This window comes from Coregonus lavaretus (genome assembly GCF_964263955.1).
Source record: "Coregonus lavaretus genome assembly, contig: HAP1_SCAFFOLD_253, whole genome shotgun sequence".
Taxonomy (NCBI): domain Eukaryota; kingdom Metazoa; phylum Chordata; class Actinopteri; order Salmoniformes; family Salmonidae; genus Coregonus; species Coregonus lavaretus.
Window position 1 is genome coordinate 7,704 of NW_028164325.1, and position 20,760 is coordinate 28,463.

The 20,760-nt window shown below is 42.1% G+C and overlaps 1 protein-coding gene across 1 annotated transcript; it reads right to left on the reverse strand.

The window, feature by feature from the left end:
* Nucleotides 1–1,706: 1,706 nt before the first annotated feature.
* Nucleotides 1,707–19,945, reverse strand: LOC311117153 (uncharacterized protein). The gene is made up of 7 exons (XM_084192138.1): nucleotides 19,884–19,945; nucleotides 18,447–18,545; nucleotides 17,748–17,864; nucleotides 11,554–11,652; nucleotides 10,855–10,971; nucleotides 2,684–2,803; nucleotides 1,707–1,874 (listed from the first exon to the last, which is right to left on the reverse strand). The coding sequence occupies exons 2-7, from the start codon at nucleotides 18,527–18,529 to the stop codon at nucleotides 1,751–1,753; spliced, it is 660 nt and encodes a 219-aa protein (XP_084048264.1). The 5' UTR covers nucleotides 18,530–18,545; nucleotides 19,884–19,945; the 3' UTR covers nucleotides 1,707–1,750.
* Nucleotides 19,946–20,760: the final 815 nt, after the last annotated feature.

Genomic DNA, 20,760 nt, shown 5'->3' on the forward strand with positions numbered 1-20,760 from the left:
TGTCACTACAGATTTAGATGGAGAACTCCTTCCTTCTGTCACTACAGATTTAGATGGATAACTCCTTCCTTCTGTCACTATAGATTTAGATGGATAACTCCTTCCTTCTGTCACTACAGATTTAGAAGGAGAACTCCTTCCTTCTGTCACTACAGATTTAGATGGATAACTCCTTCTTTCTGTCACTACAGATTTAGATGGATAACTCCTTCCTTCTGTCACTACAGATTTCGATGGATAACTCCTTCCTTCTGTCACTATAGATTTCGATGGAAAACTCCTTCCTTCTGTCACTACAGATTTAGATGGAGAACTCCTTCCTTCTGTCACTACAGATTTAGATGGAGAACTCCTTCCTTCTGTCACTACAGATTTAGATGGATAACTCCTTCCTTCTGTCACTACAGATTTAGATGGATAACTCCTTCCTTCTGTCACTACAGATTTAGATGGATAACTCCTTCCTTCTGTCACTACAGATTTAGATGGAGAACTCCTTCCTTCTGTCACTACAGATTTAGATGGAGAACTCCTTCCTTCTGTCACTACAGATTTAGATGGAGAACTCCTTCCTTCTGTCACTACAGATTTAGATGGATAACTCCTTCCTTCTGTCACTATAGATTTAGATGGAGAACTCCTTCCTTCTGTCACTACAGATTTAGATGGAGAACTCCTTCCTTCTGTCACTACAGATTTAGATGGAGAACTCCTTCCTTCTGTCACTACAGATTTAGATGGAGAACTCCTTCCTTCTGTCACTACAGATTTAGATGGATAACTCCTTCCTTCTGTCACTACAGATTTAGATGGAGAACTCCTTCCTTCTGTCACTACAGATTTAGATGGAGAACTCCTTCCTTCTGTCACTACAGATTTAGATGGAGAACTCCTTCCTTCTGTCACTACAGATTTAGATGGATAACTCCTTCCTTCTGTCACTACAGATTTAGATGGAGAACTCCTTCCTTCTGTCACTACAGATTTAGATGGATAACTCCTTCTAGATAAAATACATTACATGAAGCAATAAAATATATGCCATTACATAAAGCAAAAAACATACACTGAGTATACAAAACATTAAGAACACCTTCCTAATATTGAGTTTCACCTCCCCTCTCTTTTGCCCTCAGAACAGCCTCAACTCTTCGTGGCATGGACTCTACAAGGTGTCGAAAGCGTCCCACAGGGATGCTGGCCCATGTTGACTCCAATGCGTCCCACAGTTGTGTCAAAATGGCTGGATGTCCTTTGGGTAGTGGACCATTCTTGATACACACAGGAAACTTTTGAGCGTGAACAACCCAGCAGCGTTGCAGTTCTTGACAAAAACCTGTGTGCCTGGTACCTACTACCATACCCCGTTCAAAGACACTTAAATATTTTGTCTTGCCTATTCACCATCTGAATGGCACATTTACACAATCCATGTCTCAATTGTCTCAAGGCTTAAAAATCCTTCATTAACCTGTCTCCTCCCCTTCATCTCCACTGATTGAAGTTGATTTAACAAGTTACATAAATAAGAGATCATATCTTTCACCTGGATTCACCTTATCAATCTATGTCATGGAAAAAGCAGGTGTTCATAATGTTTTCAACACTCAGTGTATTAAAATATATTATATAAACAAATAATTGTAAGCAGATGCCTTATAGTATATACTCAGATACACAAAATACATCTGGTTTCAGATCTAGAAGATTCTCCTCTTCAATAGTAATATCAACAATTCTGACCAGTAACTTACCTAGGGTCAAAGGTCACTGGTCCATCACTAAAATGTATAGGATGATTCATAGAGAAGTCACTCTTCATGGACAGATGACTGGGTACTGGAGAGACTGATCTCAGAGTTTGGTTGGAGATTCTGGAAAACATAAATCCCCATGAAACTACATTTTAAAATATATCAAAACTATATTTCAATAGATAAAATACATTACATGAAGCAATAAAATATATGCCATTACATAAAGCAAAAAACATACACTGAGTATACAAAACATTAAGAACACCATCCTAATATTGAGTTGCACCTCCCCTCTCTTTTGCCCTCAGAACAGCCTCAACTCGTCGGGGCATGGACTCTACAAGGTGTCGAAAGCGTCCCACAGGGATGCTGGCCCATGTTGACTCCAATGCGTAACACAGTTGTGTCAAAATGGCTGGATGTCCTTTGGGTAGTGGACCATTTTTGATACACACAGGAAACTTTTGAGCGTGAACAACCCAGCAGCGTTGCAGTTCTTGACAAAAACCTGTGTGCCTGGTACCTACTACCATACCCCGTTCAAAGGTACTTAAATATTTTGTCTTGCCTATTCACCCTCTGAATGGCACATTTACACAATCCATGTCTCAATTGTCTCAAGGCTTAAAAATCCTTCATTAACCTCTCTCCTCCCCTTCATCTCCACTGATTGAAGTTGATTTAACAACTTACATAAATAAGAGATCATATCTTTCACCTGGATTCACCTCATCAATCTATGTCATGGAAAAAGCAGGTGTTCATAATGTTTTGTACACTCAGAATATTAAAATATATGACATAAACAACTAATTATAAGCAGATGCTTTACAGTATATACTCAGATACACAAAATACATCTGGTTTCAGATCTAGAAGATTCTCCTATTCAATAGTAATATCATCAATTCTGACCAGTAACTTACCTGGGGTCAAAGGTCACTGGTCCATCACTAAAATGTATAGGTTGATCCATAGAGAAGTCACTCTTCATTGACAGATGACTGGGTACTGGAGAGACTGATCTCCGGGTTTGGTTGGAGATTCTGGAAAACATAATAAATCCCCATGAAACTACATTTTAAAATATATCAAAACTATATTTCAAGAGATAAAATACATTACATAAAGCAATAAAAGATATGCCATTACATAAAGCAAAAAACATACACTGAGTATACAAAACATTAAGAACACCTTCCTAATATTGAGTTGCTGCCCCCCCCCCTCCCTTTTCGCCCTCAGAACAGTATCAACTCGTCAAGGCATTGACTCTTCAAGGTGTCGAAAGCGTCCAACAGGGATGCTGGCCCATGTTGACTCCTATGATTCCCACAGTTGTGTCAAGTTGGCTGGATGTCCTTTGGGTGGTGGACCATTTTTGAGACACACAGGAAACTGTTTAGCGCGAAAAGCCCAGCAGCGTTGCAGTTCTTGATACAAATCGGTGCGCCTGGCACTGATTGAAATGGATTTAACAAGTGACATCAATAAGAGATCATATCTTCACCTGGATTCACCTGTCAATCTATGTCATGGAAAAAGCAGGTGTTCATAATGTTTTGTACACTCAGTGTATATAAAGCATTTAAATATATGCCATTACATAAAGCAACAAACAAACAGTGTAAAAAACATTAAGAACACCCTCCTAATATTGAGCCTCCTGATTCACTTCCTCATCTCAGTTCCACTTTAATCCTTAAGAGTCTATTCATGCACATACTTTATAATATGTCCATATATAGTTATAATCTGTTCTAGGAACATCTACCCAAAATATTAAACCTTCTTTATTACTTCACCAAACAGACACTACATGATCAAAAGTATGTGGACACCTGCTGGTCCAACATCTCATTACACCTGCTGGCCAACATCTCATTAAACCTGCTGGCCAACATCTCATTACACCTGCTGGTCCAACATCTCATTACACTTGCTGGCCAACATCTCATTACACCTGCTGGTCCAACATCTCATTACACCTGCTGGTCCAACATCTCATTACACCTGCTGGTCCAACATCTCATTACACCTGCTGGTCCAACATCTCATTACACCTGCTGGTCCAACATCTCATTACACCTGCTGGCCAACATCTCATTACACCTGCTGGTCCAACATCTCATTACACCTGCTGGCCAACATCTCATTACACCTCCTGGTCCAACATCTCATTACACCTGCTGGCCAACATCTCATTACACCTGCTGGTCCAACATCTCATTACACCTCCTGGTCCAACATCTCATTACACCTGCTGGCCAACATCTCATTACACCTCCTGGTCCAACATCTCATTACACCTGCTGGTCCAACATCTCATTACACCTGCTGGTCCAACATCTCATTACACCTGCTGGTCCAACATCTCATTACACCTGCTGGTCCAACATCTCATTACACCTGCTGGTCCAACATCTCATTACACCTGCTGCTCCAACATCTCATTACACCTGCTGGTCCAACATCTCATTACACCTCCTGGTCCAACATCTCATTACACCTGCTGGTCCAACATCTCATTACACCTGCTGGTCCAACATCTCATTACACCTGCTGGTGAAACATCTCATTACACCTGCTGGTCCAACATCTCATTACACCTGCTGGTGAAACATCTCATTACACCTCCTGGTCCAACATCTCATTACACCTGCTGGTCCAACATCTCATTACACCTGCTGGTCCAACATCTCATTACACCTGCTGGTGAAACATCTCATTACACCTCCTGGTCCAACATCTCATTACACCTGCTGGTGAAACATCTCATTACACCTGCTGGTCCAACATCTCATTACACCTGCTGGTCCAACATCTCATTACACCTGCTGGTCCAACATCTCATTACACCTGCTGGCCAACATCTCATTACACCTGCTGGTCCAACATCTCATTACACCTGCTGGTCCAACATCTCATTACACCTGCTGGTCCAACATCTCATTACACCTGCTGCTCCAACATCTCATTACACCTGCTGGTCCAACATCTCATTACACCTGCTGGTCCAACATCTCATTACACCTGCTGGTCCAACATCTCATTACACCTCCTGGTCCAACATCTCATTACACCTACTGGTACAACATCTCATTACACCTGCTGCTCCAACATCTCATTACACCTGCTGGTCCAACATCTCATTACACCTGCTGGTCCAACATCTCATTACACCTCCTGGTCCAACATCTCATTCCAAAATCATGGGCATTAATATGGAGTTGGTTCCCCCTTTGCTGCTATACCAGCCTCCACTCTTCTGGGAAGGCTTTCCACTAGATGTTGGAACATTGCTGCGGGGACTTGCTTCCATTCAGCAACAAGAGAATTAGTGAGGTCGGGCACTGATGTTGGGCGATTAGGCCTGGCTCGCAGTAGGCATTCCAAAGGTGTTCGATGGGGTTGAGGTCAGGGCTCTGTGCAGGCCAGTCAAGTTCTTCCAGTTCAAACCATTTCTGTATGGACCTTGCTTTGTGCACAGAATCGTCTAGAATGTCATTGTATGCGGTAGCGTTAAGATTTCCCTTCACTGGAACTAAGGGGCCTAGCCCGAACCACGAAAAACAGCCCCAGACCATTATTCCTCCTCCACCAAACTTTACAGTTGGCACTATGCATTAGGGCAGGTAGCGTTCTCCTGGCATCCGCCAAACCCAGATTGGTCCGTCGGACTGCCAGATGGTGAAGCGTGATCAAGTGTGATCGTGTTTCCACTGCTCCAGAGTCCAATGGCGGCGAGCTTGTTGGAAATGTTGCATCCTATGACCGTGCCACGTTGAAAGTCACTGTGCTCTTCAGTAAAGCCATTCTACTGCTAATGTTTGTCTATGGAGATTGCATGGCGGTGTGCTCGATTTTATACACCTGTCAGCAACGGGTGCGACTGAAATAGCCGAATCCACTAATTTGATGGGGTGTCCACATACTTTTGTATATATAGTGTATGTGTAAAAATAAATACATATATACAGTACCAGTCAAAGGTTTGGACACACCTACTAATTTAAGGGTTTTTCTTTAATTTTTACTATTTTCTACATTGTAGAATAATAGTGAAGACATCAAAACTATGAAATAACACACATGGAATCATGTAGTAACCAAAAAAGTGTTAAACAAATCAAAAAATATTTTATATTTGAGACTCTTCAAAGTAGCCACCCTTTGCCTTGATGACAGCTTTGCACACTCTTGAGCAATTTCCAAACGCCTGAAGGTACCACGTTCATCTGTACAAACAATAGTACGCAAGTATAAACACCATGGGACCACACAGCTGTCATACCGCTCAGGAAGGAGATGAGTCCTGTCTCCTAGAGATGAACGTACTTTGGTGCGAAAAGTGAAAATCAATCCCAGAACAACAGCAAAGGACCTTGTGAAGATGCTGGAGTAAACAGGTACAAAAGTATCTATATCCACAGTAAAACGAGTCCTATATCGACATAACCTGAAAGGCCGCTCAGCAAGGAAGAAGCCACTGCTCCAAAACCGCCATAAAAAAGCCAGACTACGGTTTGCATCTGCACATGGGGACGAAGATCATACTTTTTGGAGAAATGTCCTCTGGTCTGATGAAACAAAAATAGAACTGTTTGGCCATAATGACCATTGTTATGTTTGGAGGAAAAGGGGGGTTGCTTGCAAGCCAAAGAACACCATCCCAACCGTGAAGCACAGGGGTGGCAGCATTATGCTGTTGGGGTGCTTTGCTGCAGGCGGGACTGGTGCACTTCACAAAATAGATGGCATCATGAGGAATGAAAATTATGTGGATGTATTGAAGCAACATCTCAAGACATCAGTCAGGAAGTTAAAGCTTGGTCACAAATGGGTCTTCCAAATGGACAATGACCCCAAGCATACTTCCAAAGTTGCGGCAAAATGGCTTAAGGACAACAAAGTCAAGGTATTGGAGTGGCCATCACAAAGCCCTGACCTCAATCCTATGGAAAATGTGTGGGCAGAACTGAAAAAACGTGTGCGAGCAAGGAGGCCTACAAACCTGACTCAGTTACACCAGCTCTGTCAGGAGGAATGGGCCAAAATTCACCCAACTTACTGTGGGAAGCTTGTGGAAGGCTACCCTAAACGTTTGACCCAAGTTAAACAATTTAAAGGCAACGCTACCAAATACTAATTGAGTGTATGTAAACTTCTGACCCACTGGGAATGTGATGAAAGACATTTCACATTCTTAAAATAAAGTGGTGATCCTAACTGACCTAAGACAGGGTATTCTTACTAGGATTAAATGTCAGGAATTGTGAAAAACTGAGTTTAAATGTATTTGGCTAAGGTGTATGTAAACTTCAGACCAACTGTAGATTGTAATATGTATTTTTCTGGCTTGTCTTCCCCAGTGATTTGACCCACGCACTCCTACTGCTTATTATGTGACTTGTTAAGCGCATTTCTACTCCTGAAACTTTTCAGGCTTGCCATAACAAAGGGGTTGAATACTTACTGATTCAAGACATTTCAGCTTTTTATTTTTAATTACATTTGTAAAGACTTTGTAAAACATAATTCAATTTTGACATTATGGGGTATTGTGTGTAGGCCAGTGACCAAATAAATCTGAATTGTATGCATTTTAAATTCAGGCTTTAACATAACAAAATGTGGAAAAAGTCAAGGGGTGTGAATACTTTCTGAAGGCACTTTATATACCTAAAATCCGGCAAATTGAGAGCTCTCCACTAAAGTTTTACAAACAATAAAAACCTTGGGGCGCCCGAAAATATTATTAAAAAGTTTGGTCCTTGGACACAGAGGGGTTAAACACTAAAGTTACAGTCCATCTAGTGAAGAGAGGAGAACCGGACAGAGGGAGCGTAGGCCAGCATCCGTCAACGAGAGAGGGAGAAGCCCTCCACGGTATTTAACAGGTGGAAGAAACAACCAGGGAGCTCAATCGGTCCACAAGAAATGCAAGCAGCCGGTGATGATGTAGTGGTAGTTGGATAACTAGGATGCTGCTGGTAGAGTAGCTAGCTTAGCTAGCTGTACCGACTAGCTTGGCTAACTAGCAGGTCGTTCGTCTGTCCCTCGAGGATGATGACGAATCCGGTGAACCACACAATTAAACAAGACTAGCGAGTGAAAAGGATCTGGCAACACTCATACTGTCACTGACCATTACGCAAAAAGCAAATTGAACAATAAACTTCGGCGTCTCAACACTGTAACGAACTCCGTCGTTATTCCCCAAGATCACCTCAGACCACTCTGCGCGTAACTGGACAATATGCTTGGCGCCAAACCGTACGTGGACGCGGACAGTTCTGTACGGGGACGCGGACAGTTCCAGAACGCGGACATGAGCAGAGCCACACAATAAACTAAACCCAGTCTTTAAAGTCGGGTACATTAGTAATATTCTTTTTTTATTATGTCAAACAAAAATTATTCGTTTTTTAAAACAATATTTTGAGATCTGGGCACGTATCCAAAAAGTGTCTCAGAGTAGAAAATTGGTCCTCTCTCTCCCCAGACAGACTAATTTTAGACCACTGACCCCTAAACAGAGATACAGCATGTTGGTTGTGGTTAACACAGTGACAACTAATTCTTGAATGTACATCTGCCGCACTCTCAGAGAAATAAGTAGTACTGCTAGGTTTTACACAGTCAAATGTAACAAATAACTACATTTTTTATAAAGAACTGTACACATGATACATTTGTAACATCAATATAAAAAATTGTTTAAAAAAATAAATCCAGCAATATGAGATCTGTATGTAAAACATTTACCTTTGAATTTAGCAGATGTTTTTGTCCAGGGCCTGGTATCCCAAAAGCATCGTAAGGCTAAGTTAATCGTTAGAACCTTCGTAGGAGCATTGTTAAATCTCTGAGCTGTTTCCCAAAACCATCGTTATTAACGTTGCACTTGAAAACGCTCATATTCTAACACCTGCCTCAGACCACTTGTAGAACAGCCAAGTGCCTCGTTAGATGCTTTTTTGCCCTCCCGCGTCACTTTATACACAGAAGATCTCCGCTAAACATAGAACCACATGGTTTATCCGTCTCTTTGTGACCGCAGATAAATTCAGAACAAAGTTGACTACAAATACAAAGTTGCAAATGTCTTTGCAATTGATGCAAACAAGCGACGTATAAAATTATGCTTAGTTCAAATTGATTAGTTCAAATTGACAGATTAATTTATTTAACTAATTTTAAGGTAGGAAGTGCTTCTGTTACCAAGTAACCTGCTGGAATAGGCTACTGAGAATGGGGTCATAATTTCAATCAATGAATCAAATATTAATAATATGGATATGAACTGATTAGGACAATGCTTGTCAACAACAGCCAGGTAATTTCTTTTTTACCTGTTGCCTAATCTCTCTCTCTCTCTTACCTGTTGCCTTCTCTCTCTCTCTCTCTCTCTCTCTCTCTCTCTCTCTCTCTTACCTGTTGCCTTCTCTCTCTCTCTCTGTCTCACACACACACACACACACACACACACACACACACACACACACACACACACACACACACACACACACCTGCTGTCTCAACCTCTGAATGATCGACTATGAAAAGGCAAATGACATTTACTCCTGAGGTGCTGACCTGTTGCAACCTCTATAACCACTGTGATTATTATTTGACCTTGCTGGTCATCTATGAACATTTGAACATCTTGAAGAATGATCTGGCCTTAATGGCCATGTACTCTTATAATCTCCCCCCAGCACAGCCATAAGAGGACTGGCCTCCCCTCAGAGCCTGGTTCCTCTCTAGGTTTCTTCCTAGGTTCCTGCTTTTCTAGGGAGTTTTTCCTAGCCACAGTGCTTCAACATCTGAACATGCGCTGTTCGGCACGAGACGACCGTTAGAGCCAATGACCTTCAAATCAAATTGTATTTCTCACATGCGCTGAAAACAACAGCTGTACACTTTACCGTGAAATGCTTACTAACGAGCCCTTTCCCAACAATGCAGTTAAAACGTAAGAAAAATTAGCTAAATAAAAAAAGGAAATAGTAACATAATGATATAACAATAATGAGGCTATAAGGAGTACCAGTACTGAGTCAATGTGCAGGGTACCAGGTAGTTGAGGTAATAACTAGACTATATACAATGAGTACCAGTACTGAGTCAATGTGCAGGGGTACCAAGTAGTTGAGGTAATAACTAGACTATATACAAGGAGTACCAGTACTGAGTCAATGTGCAGGGGTACCAGGTAGTTGAGGTAATAACTAGACTATATACAAGGAGTACCAGTACTGAGTCTATGTGCAGGGGTACCAGGTAGTTGAGGTAATAACTAGACTATATACAAGGAGTACCAGTACTGAGTCTATGTGCAGGGTACCAGGTAGTTGAGGTAATAACTAGACTATATACAAGGAGTACCAGTACTGAGTCAATGTGCAGGGTACCAGGTAGTTGAGGTAATAACTCGACTATATACAAGGAGTACCAGTACTGAGTCAATGTGCAGGGTACCAGGTAGTTGAGGTAATAACTAGACTATATACAAGGAGTACCAGTACTGAGTCAATGTGCAGGGGTACCAGGTAGTTGAGTTAATAACTAGACTATATACAAGGAGTACCAGTACTGAGTCAATGTGCAGGGGTACCAGGTAGTTGAGTTAATAACTAGACTATATATAAGGAGTACCAGTACTGAGTCAATGTGCAGGGGTACCAGGTAGTTGAGTTAATAACTAGACTATATACAAGGAGTACCAGTACTGAGTCAATGTGCAGGGGTACCAGGTAGTTGAGGTAATATGTACATGTAGGTAGCAGTAAAAGTGACTAGGCAATCAGGATAGAGATTACATCTCCTCATCCAGGGAGTGCACACACACACACACACACACACACACACACACACACACACACACACACACACACACACACACACACACACACACACACACAGGGAGGGAATGTAGTGTTTGTTTAATATTGTTTCAGGACTATGAAAATGGAAAAAAGGATTAGCCTATGGATTATGAAAACAACAAAAATAAATGGGAAAATGGGACAGGAGAAATGACTAGAGACAGTGTTGTTTAACTCACTGACCATGACCCATGAGTTCTTCTTACCTTTGTTCACTAGAAGAGTCTCCCTCTCTAAACAGTATAGGAAAGTCCATAGACTGGTCACTCTTCATGGACACACAGCTGGGTACAGGGGAGGCTGGTCTCTCCTGCTTGATTGGACTTCAACACAACAGAGACAAACATTACGTCTCTCATCTACTCTGAGCTCAGATGGGGAAACAAGAGTTTCATTCCAAAACGCTATATATCCATTTTCAGAAATGTTGGTCAATTAGCTATTATTGTTTAAAGAAATTATTAAACCACTACAAGGCTTTATAAAGGCGTCTAAAGTGTGTAATTTCCACTTTAAAATGTCAGACTTGATTTTCCCTGAGGAAAACTGTATGAACCCCTACAGAAAATATCCCTTAATTATAATCCACCTAAAAATACACATTTGCTATTGCTGCAGGATTATGTTCCTGCTGTGAGAAACAGGGTCAAATTAAGATATGGCATCTGTAAATGCATTCATCTTAAGGTAGCTAGGTGAGACAACCACGTATCACAGTCAAATATACAGGATACGAACATTACATTCCAGCTAAACAATGGTTTTAAATCACATCTCAAATCTACAATAGTTACATTGAAGGTACCTATTAGTAATCATTTCTGATGAAAAAACACAAATGTGATTTTCTTTTCTCCTATATAGCATTTTGTAATATAAATTCTTAAACAATATTGTCAGCTCACCTCTTAGCTTTGGTGTCATGTTCCCCAGAGAGACTCATTTTAGAGGCAGGGCCCCCCTCCTCTCTCTCCCCAGAGAGACTCATTTTAGACCACTGACCCCTAAACATGAGATCAAGCATGTTGGTTGTGGTGAACACAGTGACAACTAATTATTGAATGTCAATTGTTCTCTTTTATTCATTATTTCTCAGAAATAAAACATTAACTAACAGACACATCCAAACAGTCAGGTGATTTAATGCAATTACTTTTCTAGCCCAATGACTCCTCAAAACCCACCAACAAGGCCTGAAAACTAGGCCAAAACATAGCCCCTGATAGGCCTACATCTTATTTTAGATAGCCTCCAGTAGCCTGGGCAAGATGTAGGCAAGATGTAAGCTGAATGATTTAGCAGCTTGCTTAGTTCAAATTGACAGACTAATTTATTTAACATGAATAGCAAGGCGATGTTGAGGTAGGAAGTGCTTCTGTTGCCCAGTAGTCTGCTGGAATAGGCTACTGAGGATGGGGTCGTAATTTCAATCAATGAATCAAATATTAATAAATTGGATATGAACTAAATAGGCCCATGCTTGTCAACAATAGCCAGGTAAATTTTTTTTTACACCTCTCTCTCTCTCTCTCTCTCTCTCTCTCTCTCTCTCTCTCTCTCTCTCTCTCTCTCTCTCTCTCTCTCTCTCTCTCTCTCTCTCTCTCTCTCTCTCTCTCTCTCTCTCTCTCTCTCTCTCTCTCTCTCTCTCTCTCTCTCTCTCTCTCTCTCTCTCTCTCTCTCTCTCTCTCTCTCTCTCTCTCTCTCTCTCTCTCACCTGCTGTCTCGACATCTGAATGCTCGACTATGAAAAGCCAACTGACATTTACTCCTGAGATGCTGACCTGTTGCAACCACTATAACCACTGTGATTATTATTTGACCCTGCTGGTTATCTATGAACATTTGAAAATCTTGAAGAACGATCTGGCCTTAATGGCCATGTACTGTTATAATCTCCAACCGGCACAGCCAGAAGAGGACTGGCCACCCCTCAGAGCCTGGTTCCTCTCTAGGTTTCTTCCTAGGTTCCTGCCTTTCTAGGGTGTTTTTCCTAGCCACAGTGCTTCAACATCCGAGCATGCGCTGTTCGGCACGAGATGACCGTTAGAGCCAATTACGTGTTTCTGCCAATGACCTTCAAATCAAATTCTATTTCTCACATGCGCTGAATACAACAGGTGTACACTTTACCGTGAAATGCTGACTAACGAGCCCTTTCCCAACAATGCAGTTAAAAAGTAAGAAAAATTAGCTAAATACAATAGGAAATAGTAACACAATGAAATAACAATAATGAGGCTATAAGAAGTACCAGTACTGAGTCAATGTGCAGGGTACCAGGTAGTTGAGGTAATAACTAGACTATATATAAGGAGTACCAGTACTGAGTCAATGTGCAGGGGTACCAGGTAGTTGAGGTAATAACTAGACTATATACAAGGAGTACCAGTACTGAGTCAATGTGCAGGGGTACCAGGTAGTTGAGGTATTAACTAGACTATATACAAGGAGTACCAGTACTGAGTCAATGTGCAGGGGTACCAGGTAGTTGAGGTAATAACTAGACTATATATAAGGAGTACCAGTACTGAGTCAATGTGCAGGGTACCAGGTAGTTGAGGTAATAACTAGACTATATATAAGGAGTACCAGTACTGAGTCAATGTGCAGGGGTACCAGGTAGTTGAGGTAATAACTAGACTATATACAAGGAGTACCAGTACTGAGTCAATGTGCAGGGGTACCAGGTAGTTGAGGTAATAACTAGACTATATATAAGGAGTACCAGTACTGAGTCAATGTGCAGGGGTACCAGGTAGTTGAGGTAGTAATGAGCCTATAAGGAGTCCCCCAAAAAATTGTAAAGTGGTTATCCCACTGGCTATAGGGTGAATGCACCAATTTGTGAGTCGCTCTGGATAAGAGCGTCTGCTAAATGACGTAAATGCGCCCTTGAGCAAGGCACTTAACCCTAATTGCTCCTGTAAGTCGCTCTGGATAAGAGCGTCTGCTAAATGACTAAAATGTAAATGTAAAATGAGTACCAGTACTGAGTCAATGTGCAGGGGTACCAGGTAGTTGAGGTAATAACTAGACTATATATAAATCAAATCAAATCATCAAATCAAATTTTATTGGTCACATGCGCCGAATACAACAGGTGCAGACATTACAGTGAAATGCTTACTTACAGCCCTTAACCAACAGTGCATTTATTTTAAACAAAAAAAGTAAGAATAAAACAACAACAAAAAAGTGTTGAGAAAAAAAAGAGCAGAAGTAAAAAATAAAGTGACAGTAGGGAGGCTATATATACAATAGAATAAAGTGACAGTAGGGAGGCTATATATACAGGGGGGTACCGTTGCATAGTCAATGTGCGGGGGCACCGGCTAGTTGAGGTAATATGTACATGTGGGTAGAGTTAAAGTGACTATGCATAAATACTTAACAGAGTAGCAGCAGCGTAAAAAGGATGGGGTGGGGGGGCAGTGCAAATAGTCCGGGTAGCCATGATTAGCTGTTCAGGAGTCTTATGGCTTGGGGGTAGAAGCTGTTGAGAAGTCTTTTGGACCTAGACTTGGCACTCCGGTACCGCTTGCCGTGCGGTAGCAGAGAGAACAGTCTATGACTAGGGTGACTGGAGTCTTTGACAATTTTGAGGGCCTTCCTCTGACACCGCCTGGTATAGAGGTCCTGGATGGCAGGGAGCTTTGCCCCAGTGATGTACTGGGCCGTACGCACTACCCTCTGTAGTGCCTTGCGGTCAGAGGCCAAGCAGTTGCCATACCAGGCGGTGATGCAACCAGTCAGGATGCTCTCGATGGTGCAGCTGTAGAATTTTTTGAGGATCTGAGGACCCATGCCAAATCTTTTTAGTCTCCTGAGGGGGAATAGGCTTTGTCGTGCCCTCTTCACGACTGTCTTGGTGTGTTTGGACCATGATAGTTCGTTGGTGATGTGGACACCAAGGAACTTGAAGCTCTCAACCTGTTCCACTACAGCCCCGTCGATGAGAATGGGGGCGTGCTCAGTCCTCTTTTTTTTCCTGTAGTCCACAATCATCTCCTTTGTCTTGGTCACGTTGAGGGAGAGGTTGTTGTCCTGGCACCACACGGCCAGATCTCTGACCTCCTCCCTATAGGCTGTCTCATCGTTGTCGGTGATCAGGCCTACCACTGTTGTGTCGTCGGCAAACTTAATGATGGTGTTGGAGTCGTGCCTGGCCATGCAGTCATGGGTGAACAGAGAGTACAGGAGGGGACTGAGCACGCACCCCTGAGGGGCCCCCGTGTTGAGGATCAGTGTGGCAGATGTGTTGTTACCTACCCTTACCACCTGGGGGCGGCCCGTCAGGAAGTCCAGGATCCAGTTGCAGAGGGAGGTGTTTAGTCCCAGGATCCTTAGCTTAGTGATGAGCTTTGAGGGCACTATGGTGTTGAATGCTGAGCTGTAGTCAATGAATAGCATTCTCACGTAGGTGTTCCTCTTGTCCAGGTGGGAAAGGGCAGTGTGGAGTGCGATAGAGATTGCATCATCTGTGGATCTGTTGGGGCGGTATGCAAATTGGAGTGGGTCTAGGGTTTCTGGGATTATGCTGTTGATGTGAGCCATGACCAGTCTTTCAAAGCACTTCATGGCTACAGACGTCAGTGCCACGGGTCGGTAGTCATTTAGGCAGGTTATCTTAGAGTTCTTGGGCACGGGGACTATGGTGGTCTGCTTGAAACATGTTGGTATTACAGACTCAGTCAGGGACATGTTGAAAATGTCAGTGAAGACACTTGCCAGTTGGTCAGCACATGCTCGGAGTACACGTCCTGGTAATCCGTCTGGCCCTGCGGCCTTGTGAATGTTGACCTGCTTAAAAGTCTTACTCACATCGGCTACGGAGAGCGTGATCACATAGTCGTCCGGAACAGCTGGTGCTCTCATGCATGCTTCAGTGTTGCTTGCCTCGAAGCGAGCATAGAAGTGGTTTAGCTCGTCTGGTAGGCTTGTGTCACTGGGCAGCTCGCGGCTGTGCTTCCCTTTGTAGTCTGTAATAGTTTTCAAGCCCTGCCACATCCGACGAGCGTCAGAGCCAGTGTAGTATGATTCAATCTTAGACCTGTATTGACTCTTTGCCTGTTTGATGGTTCGTCGGAGGTCATAGCGGGATTTCTTATAAGCGTCCGGGTTAGAGTCCCGTTCCTTGAAAGCGGCAGCTCTACCCTTTAGCTCAGTGCGGATGTTTCCTGTAATCCATGGCTTCTGGTTGGGGTATGTACGTACGGTCACTGTGGGGACGACATCATCGATGCACTTATTGATGAAGCCAGTGACTGATGTGGTGTACTCCTCAATGCTGTCTGAAGAATCCCTGAACATGTTCCAGTCTGTGCTAGCAAAACAGTCCTGTAGCTTAGCATCTGCGACATCTGACCACTTTTTTATTAGCCGAGTCACTGGTGCTTCCTGCTTCAGTTTTTGCTTATAAGCAGGAATCAGGAGGATAGAGTTATGGTCAGATTTGCCAAATGGAGGGCGAGGGAGAGCTTTGTATGCGTCTCTGTGTGTGGAGTAAAGGTGGTCTAGAGTTTTTTCCCCTCTGGTTGCACATTTAACATGCTGGTAGAAATGAGGTAGAACGGATTTAAGTTTCCCTGCATTAAAGTCCCCTGCTACTAGGAGCGCTGCATCTGGATGAGCGTTTTCCTGTTGATTAATGGCCTTGTACAACTCATTCAGTGCAATCTTAATGCCAGCATTGGTTTGTGGTGGTAAATAGACAGCTATGAAAAGTATAGATGAAAACTCTCTTGGTAAATAGTGTGGTCTACAGCTTATCATAAGATACTCTACCTCAGGCGAGCAAAACCTTGAGACTTCCTTAGTATTTGATTTTGTGCACCAGCTGTTGTTTACAAAAATACAGAGACCGCCACCCCTCGTCTTACCCGAGTCTGCCGTTCTGTCCTGCCGATGTAGCGTATAGCCTGCTAGCTGAATGTTGTCATTGTTGTCATTCAGCCACGACTCCGTGAAACATAAGATATTACAGTTTTTAATGTCCCGTTGGTAGGATAACCGTAATCTTAAATCGTCCATTTTATTATCCAAAGCTTGAACGTTGGCTAATAGGATTGATGGGAGAGGCAGTTTACTCGTTCGCCGTCGGATCTTTACAAGGCACCCCGACCTACGTCCACGGTATCTCCGTCTCTTCCTCACGCGAATGACGGGGATCTGGGCCTTGTCTGGAGTCTGTAGAATATCCTTCGCGAACGCCTCGTTGAAAAAAAAGTGTTCGTCCAACGCGAGGTGAGTAATCGCTGTCCTGATATCCAGAAGCTCTCTTTGGTTATAAGAGACGATGGCATAAACATTATGTACAAAATAAATTACAAATAACGCGGAAAAACACACATAATAGTACAATTGGTTAGAGGGCTGTAAAACGGCAGCCATCTTCTTCCGGCGCTGTTCCAGTACTGAGTCAATGTGCAGGGTACCAGGAAGTTGAGGTAATAACTAGACTATATACAAGGAGTACCAGTACTGAGTCAATGTGCAGGGGTACCAGGTAGTTGAGGTAATAACTAGACTATATACAAGGAGTACCAGTACTGAGTCAATGTCCAGGGGTACCAGGTAGTTGACGTAATAACTAGACTATATACAAGGAGTACCAGTACTGAGTCAATGTCCAGGGGTACCAGGTAGTTGAGGTAATAACTAGACTATATACAAGGAGTACCAGTACTGAGTCAATGTGCAGGGGTACCAGGTAGTTGAGGTAATAACTAGACTATATACAAGGAGTACCAGTACCGAGTCAATGTGCAGGGGTACCTGGTAGTTGAGGTAATATGTACATGTAGGCAGGGGTAAAAGTGACTAGGCAATCAGGATAGAGATTACATCTCCTCATCCAGGGAGTGCACACACACACACACACACACACACACACACACACACACACACACACACACACACACACACACACAGGGAGGGAATGTTGTGTTTGTTTAATATTGTTTCAGGACTATGAAAATGGAAAAAAGGTTTAGCCTATGGATTATGAAAACAACAATATTAAATGGGAAAATGGGAGAGGAGAAATGACTAGAGACAGTGTTGTTTAACTCACTGACCATGACCCATGAGTTCTTCTTACCTTTGTTCACTAGAAAAGTCTCCCTCTCTAAAGTTTAGAGGTGGATTCATTGACCAGTCACTCTTCATGGACACACAGCTGGGTACAGGGGAGGCTGGTCTCTCCTGCTTGATTGGGCTTCAACACAACAGAGACAAACATTACATCGCTCATCTACTCTGAGCTCAGATGGGGAAACAAGAGTTTCATTCCAAAACGCTATATATCCATTTTCAGAAATGTTGGTAAATTAGCTTTTAATGTTTAAAGAAATTATTAAACCACTACAAGGCTTTATAAAGGTGTCTAAAGTGTGTAATTTCCACTTTAAAATGTCAGACTTGATTTTCCCTGATGTAAAATGTATGAACCCCTACAGAAAATATCCCTTAATTATAATCCACCTAAAAATACACATTTGCTATTGCTGCAGGATTATGTTCCTGCTGTGAGAAACAGGGTCAAATGAAGATATGGCATCTGTAAATGCATTCATCTTAAGGTAGCTAGGTGAGACGACCACGTATCACAGTCAAATATACAGGATACGAACATTACATTCCAGCTAAACAATGGTTTTAAACCACATCTCAAATCTACAATAGTTACATTGAAGGTAGCCATTAGTAATCATTTCTGATGAAAAATCACAAATGTGATTTTCTTTTCTCCTATATAGCATTTTCTAATATAAATTCTTAAACAATATTTTCAGCTCACCTCTTAGTTTTGGTGTCATGTTCCCCAGAGAGACTCATTTTAGAGGCAGGGCCCCCCTCCTCTCTCAATCCAGAGTGACCCATTTTAGACCACTGACCCCTAAACATGAGATCAAGCATGTTGGTTGTGGTGAACACAGTGACAACTAATTATTGAATGTACATTATTCTCTTTTACTCATTATCTCTCAGAAATAAAACATTAACTAACAGACACATCCAAACAGTCAGGTGATTTAATGCAATTACTTTTTCTAGCCCAATGACTACTCAAAACCCGCCCACAAGGCCTGAAAACTAGGCCAAAACATAGCCCCTGATAGGCCTACATCTTATTTCAGATAGCCTCCAGTAGCCTGGGCAAGATGTAGTCTAGATGTAAGCGGAATGATTTAGCAGCTTGCTTAGTTCAAATTGACAGATTCATTTATTTAACATGAACAGCAAGGCGATGTTGAGGTAGGAAGTGCTTCTGTTGCCCAGTAGCCTGCTGGAATAGGCTACTGAGGATGGGGTCGTAATCTCAATCTGTATTAAATATTAAAAATATGGATATGAACTGAATAGGCCTGTGCTTGTCAACAACAGCCAGGTTATTTTTATACCTGTAGCCTAATCTGGCTGACTGTTACCTTCAATCTAATGCATTCTAACATCTGAATTGCAATAGAACTGTGACCATGGTGACAATTGATAACTTCCAATGGAATTAACTAAACACGGCCATTATTAATTGTATAATAACACAAGGCTACAACAACAATAAACTGAAGTTAAAGGCTATTTATTACATCTGTTTGCCAGCTCCAGGTTGGCTACACAAGTGGCACAAAATGATTTGCAACGACTCCAGTCATTTCAACATATTTATAGTATAAAATGGCAGGCTACAGTAGCCTAGACAGGCATAACAATTAATAGGCTACTTGATGGCCAACAGATCTATCATTCTCCACATTTAATGTCAGTTTCATTGTGGAATTTTCTCATAACAGAAGCACATGAGGAAGTTCCATAACTTTCATTTCAAATTTCCACTCGAGAGACCCAACAACTGAGCATGTGTAAAAACCTTCGCATGATATGGTTTTCCATAAGCAAAGTCGACATTAGATTTCAGTTTAAACCACCTCCGACAGAATGTATCTAACGTGCTCTAGAGCGCCTAAAGTAGTTTTCCTGTGATTTGTCACCTTATTTCTTGATGCGCATCAGTTCTACAGCGTTAATATGTTGGTTGTAAAATAGGTGTCTCCTTAATGACAATCTAAATAACATGTAGGCCTACTGATTAGTTTCCACTTTGAAAACTGCTGTCTGTCAGCAACATAGCTCAAGTGGCAGTTCTACTAACTAGTAATATCGCATTCCAGGTATTCACTCACATACTCTGTCCTTTAAAACAGATTATTGTTCAGCAATACTTAGAAATACTCACTTTATTTTTTTGTTCTCTCCATATAGTGTTTTCTGCTCTGTCGTCTCAAAATGGATCCTGTACAAAAGAACACATTTACTTTCTGTTTCACTCAGCAGTCTCCACACCCTGATAATAAAGTGGTTTATTGGTATCTTCCACTAGATGGCAGTAAACACCTGCTGTAACTAGACTTTACAACAGTAAGTGTTATGTTTCTTGGTCCTGGTGACTCCTGGGAAGTGTCTCAGAGGAGGAGTGCTGACCTAGGATCAGGTCCCCCTGTCCATGTAATCTTATTCATTATGATTGTTTTGTCTCATGTCTCTTTATATTAATATAGCCTGGGGACCATGTAGCTGGATTGAAATCACCTTGTTTTATAACCTTCTTTGTTGCTCAGTGGTACTTCAATTGGCCGGACCATGCCCAATTATTTCACACAGTAATGCTCCAGCATCCACTCAGAGCTTATGCATCTAATGCATTCCTCAAATACTGCAGAGTTGTTAAGCAAGTCCCATCTTCATCCACATGTATTTGCTTATTTGTAAGATGAAACCTGAGGGGATCACTGTAGTGTGTCATAAATGCATCAAAAATGGTTCTGAGGTCCTCAACAATGCTATTCTGTACCGTAACTGGGATGCAGTGTTCTTTCCTGATTTCCAAAATCAAAAAATAGATATTCTTTTTGAGACCTTCAATTAGCTGCTCAGTGTTGATCTCTGTGGCTTGAACATATTCAGCCTCTGGCAGACTCTCTACATCGCTCATGTCATCTTCAATGGGATCAGTCCCCGTCTCAAATTCATCATGAGGGCAATTCTCATCTAAGTTGGGGCTTAAAAGCTCTGTGGTTTTGGTAGATGTGTGACCGATAGGCGCTAAAACATCT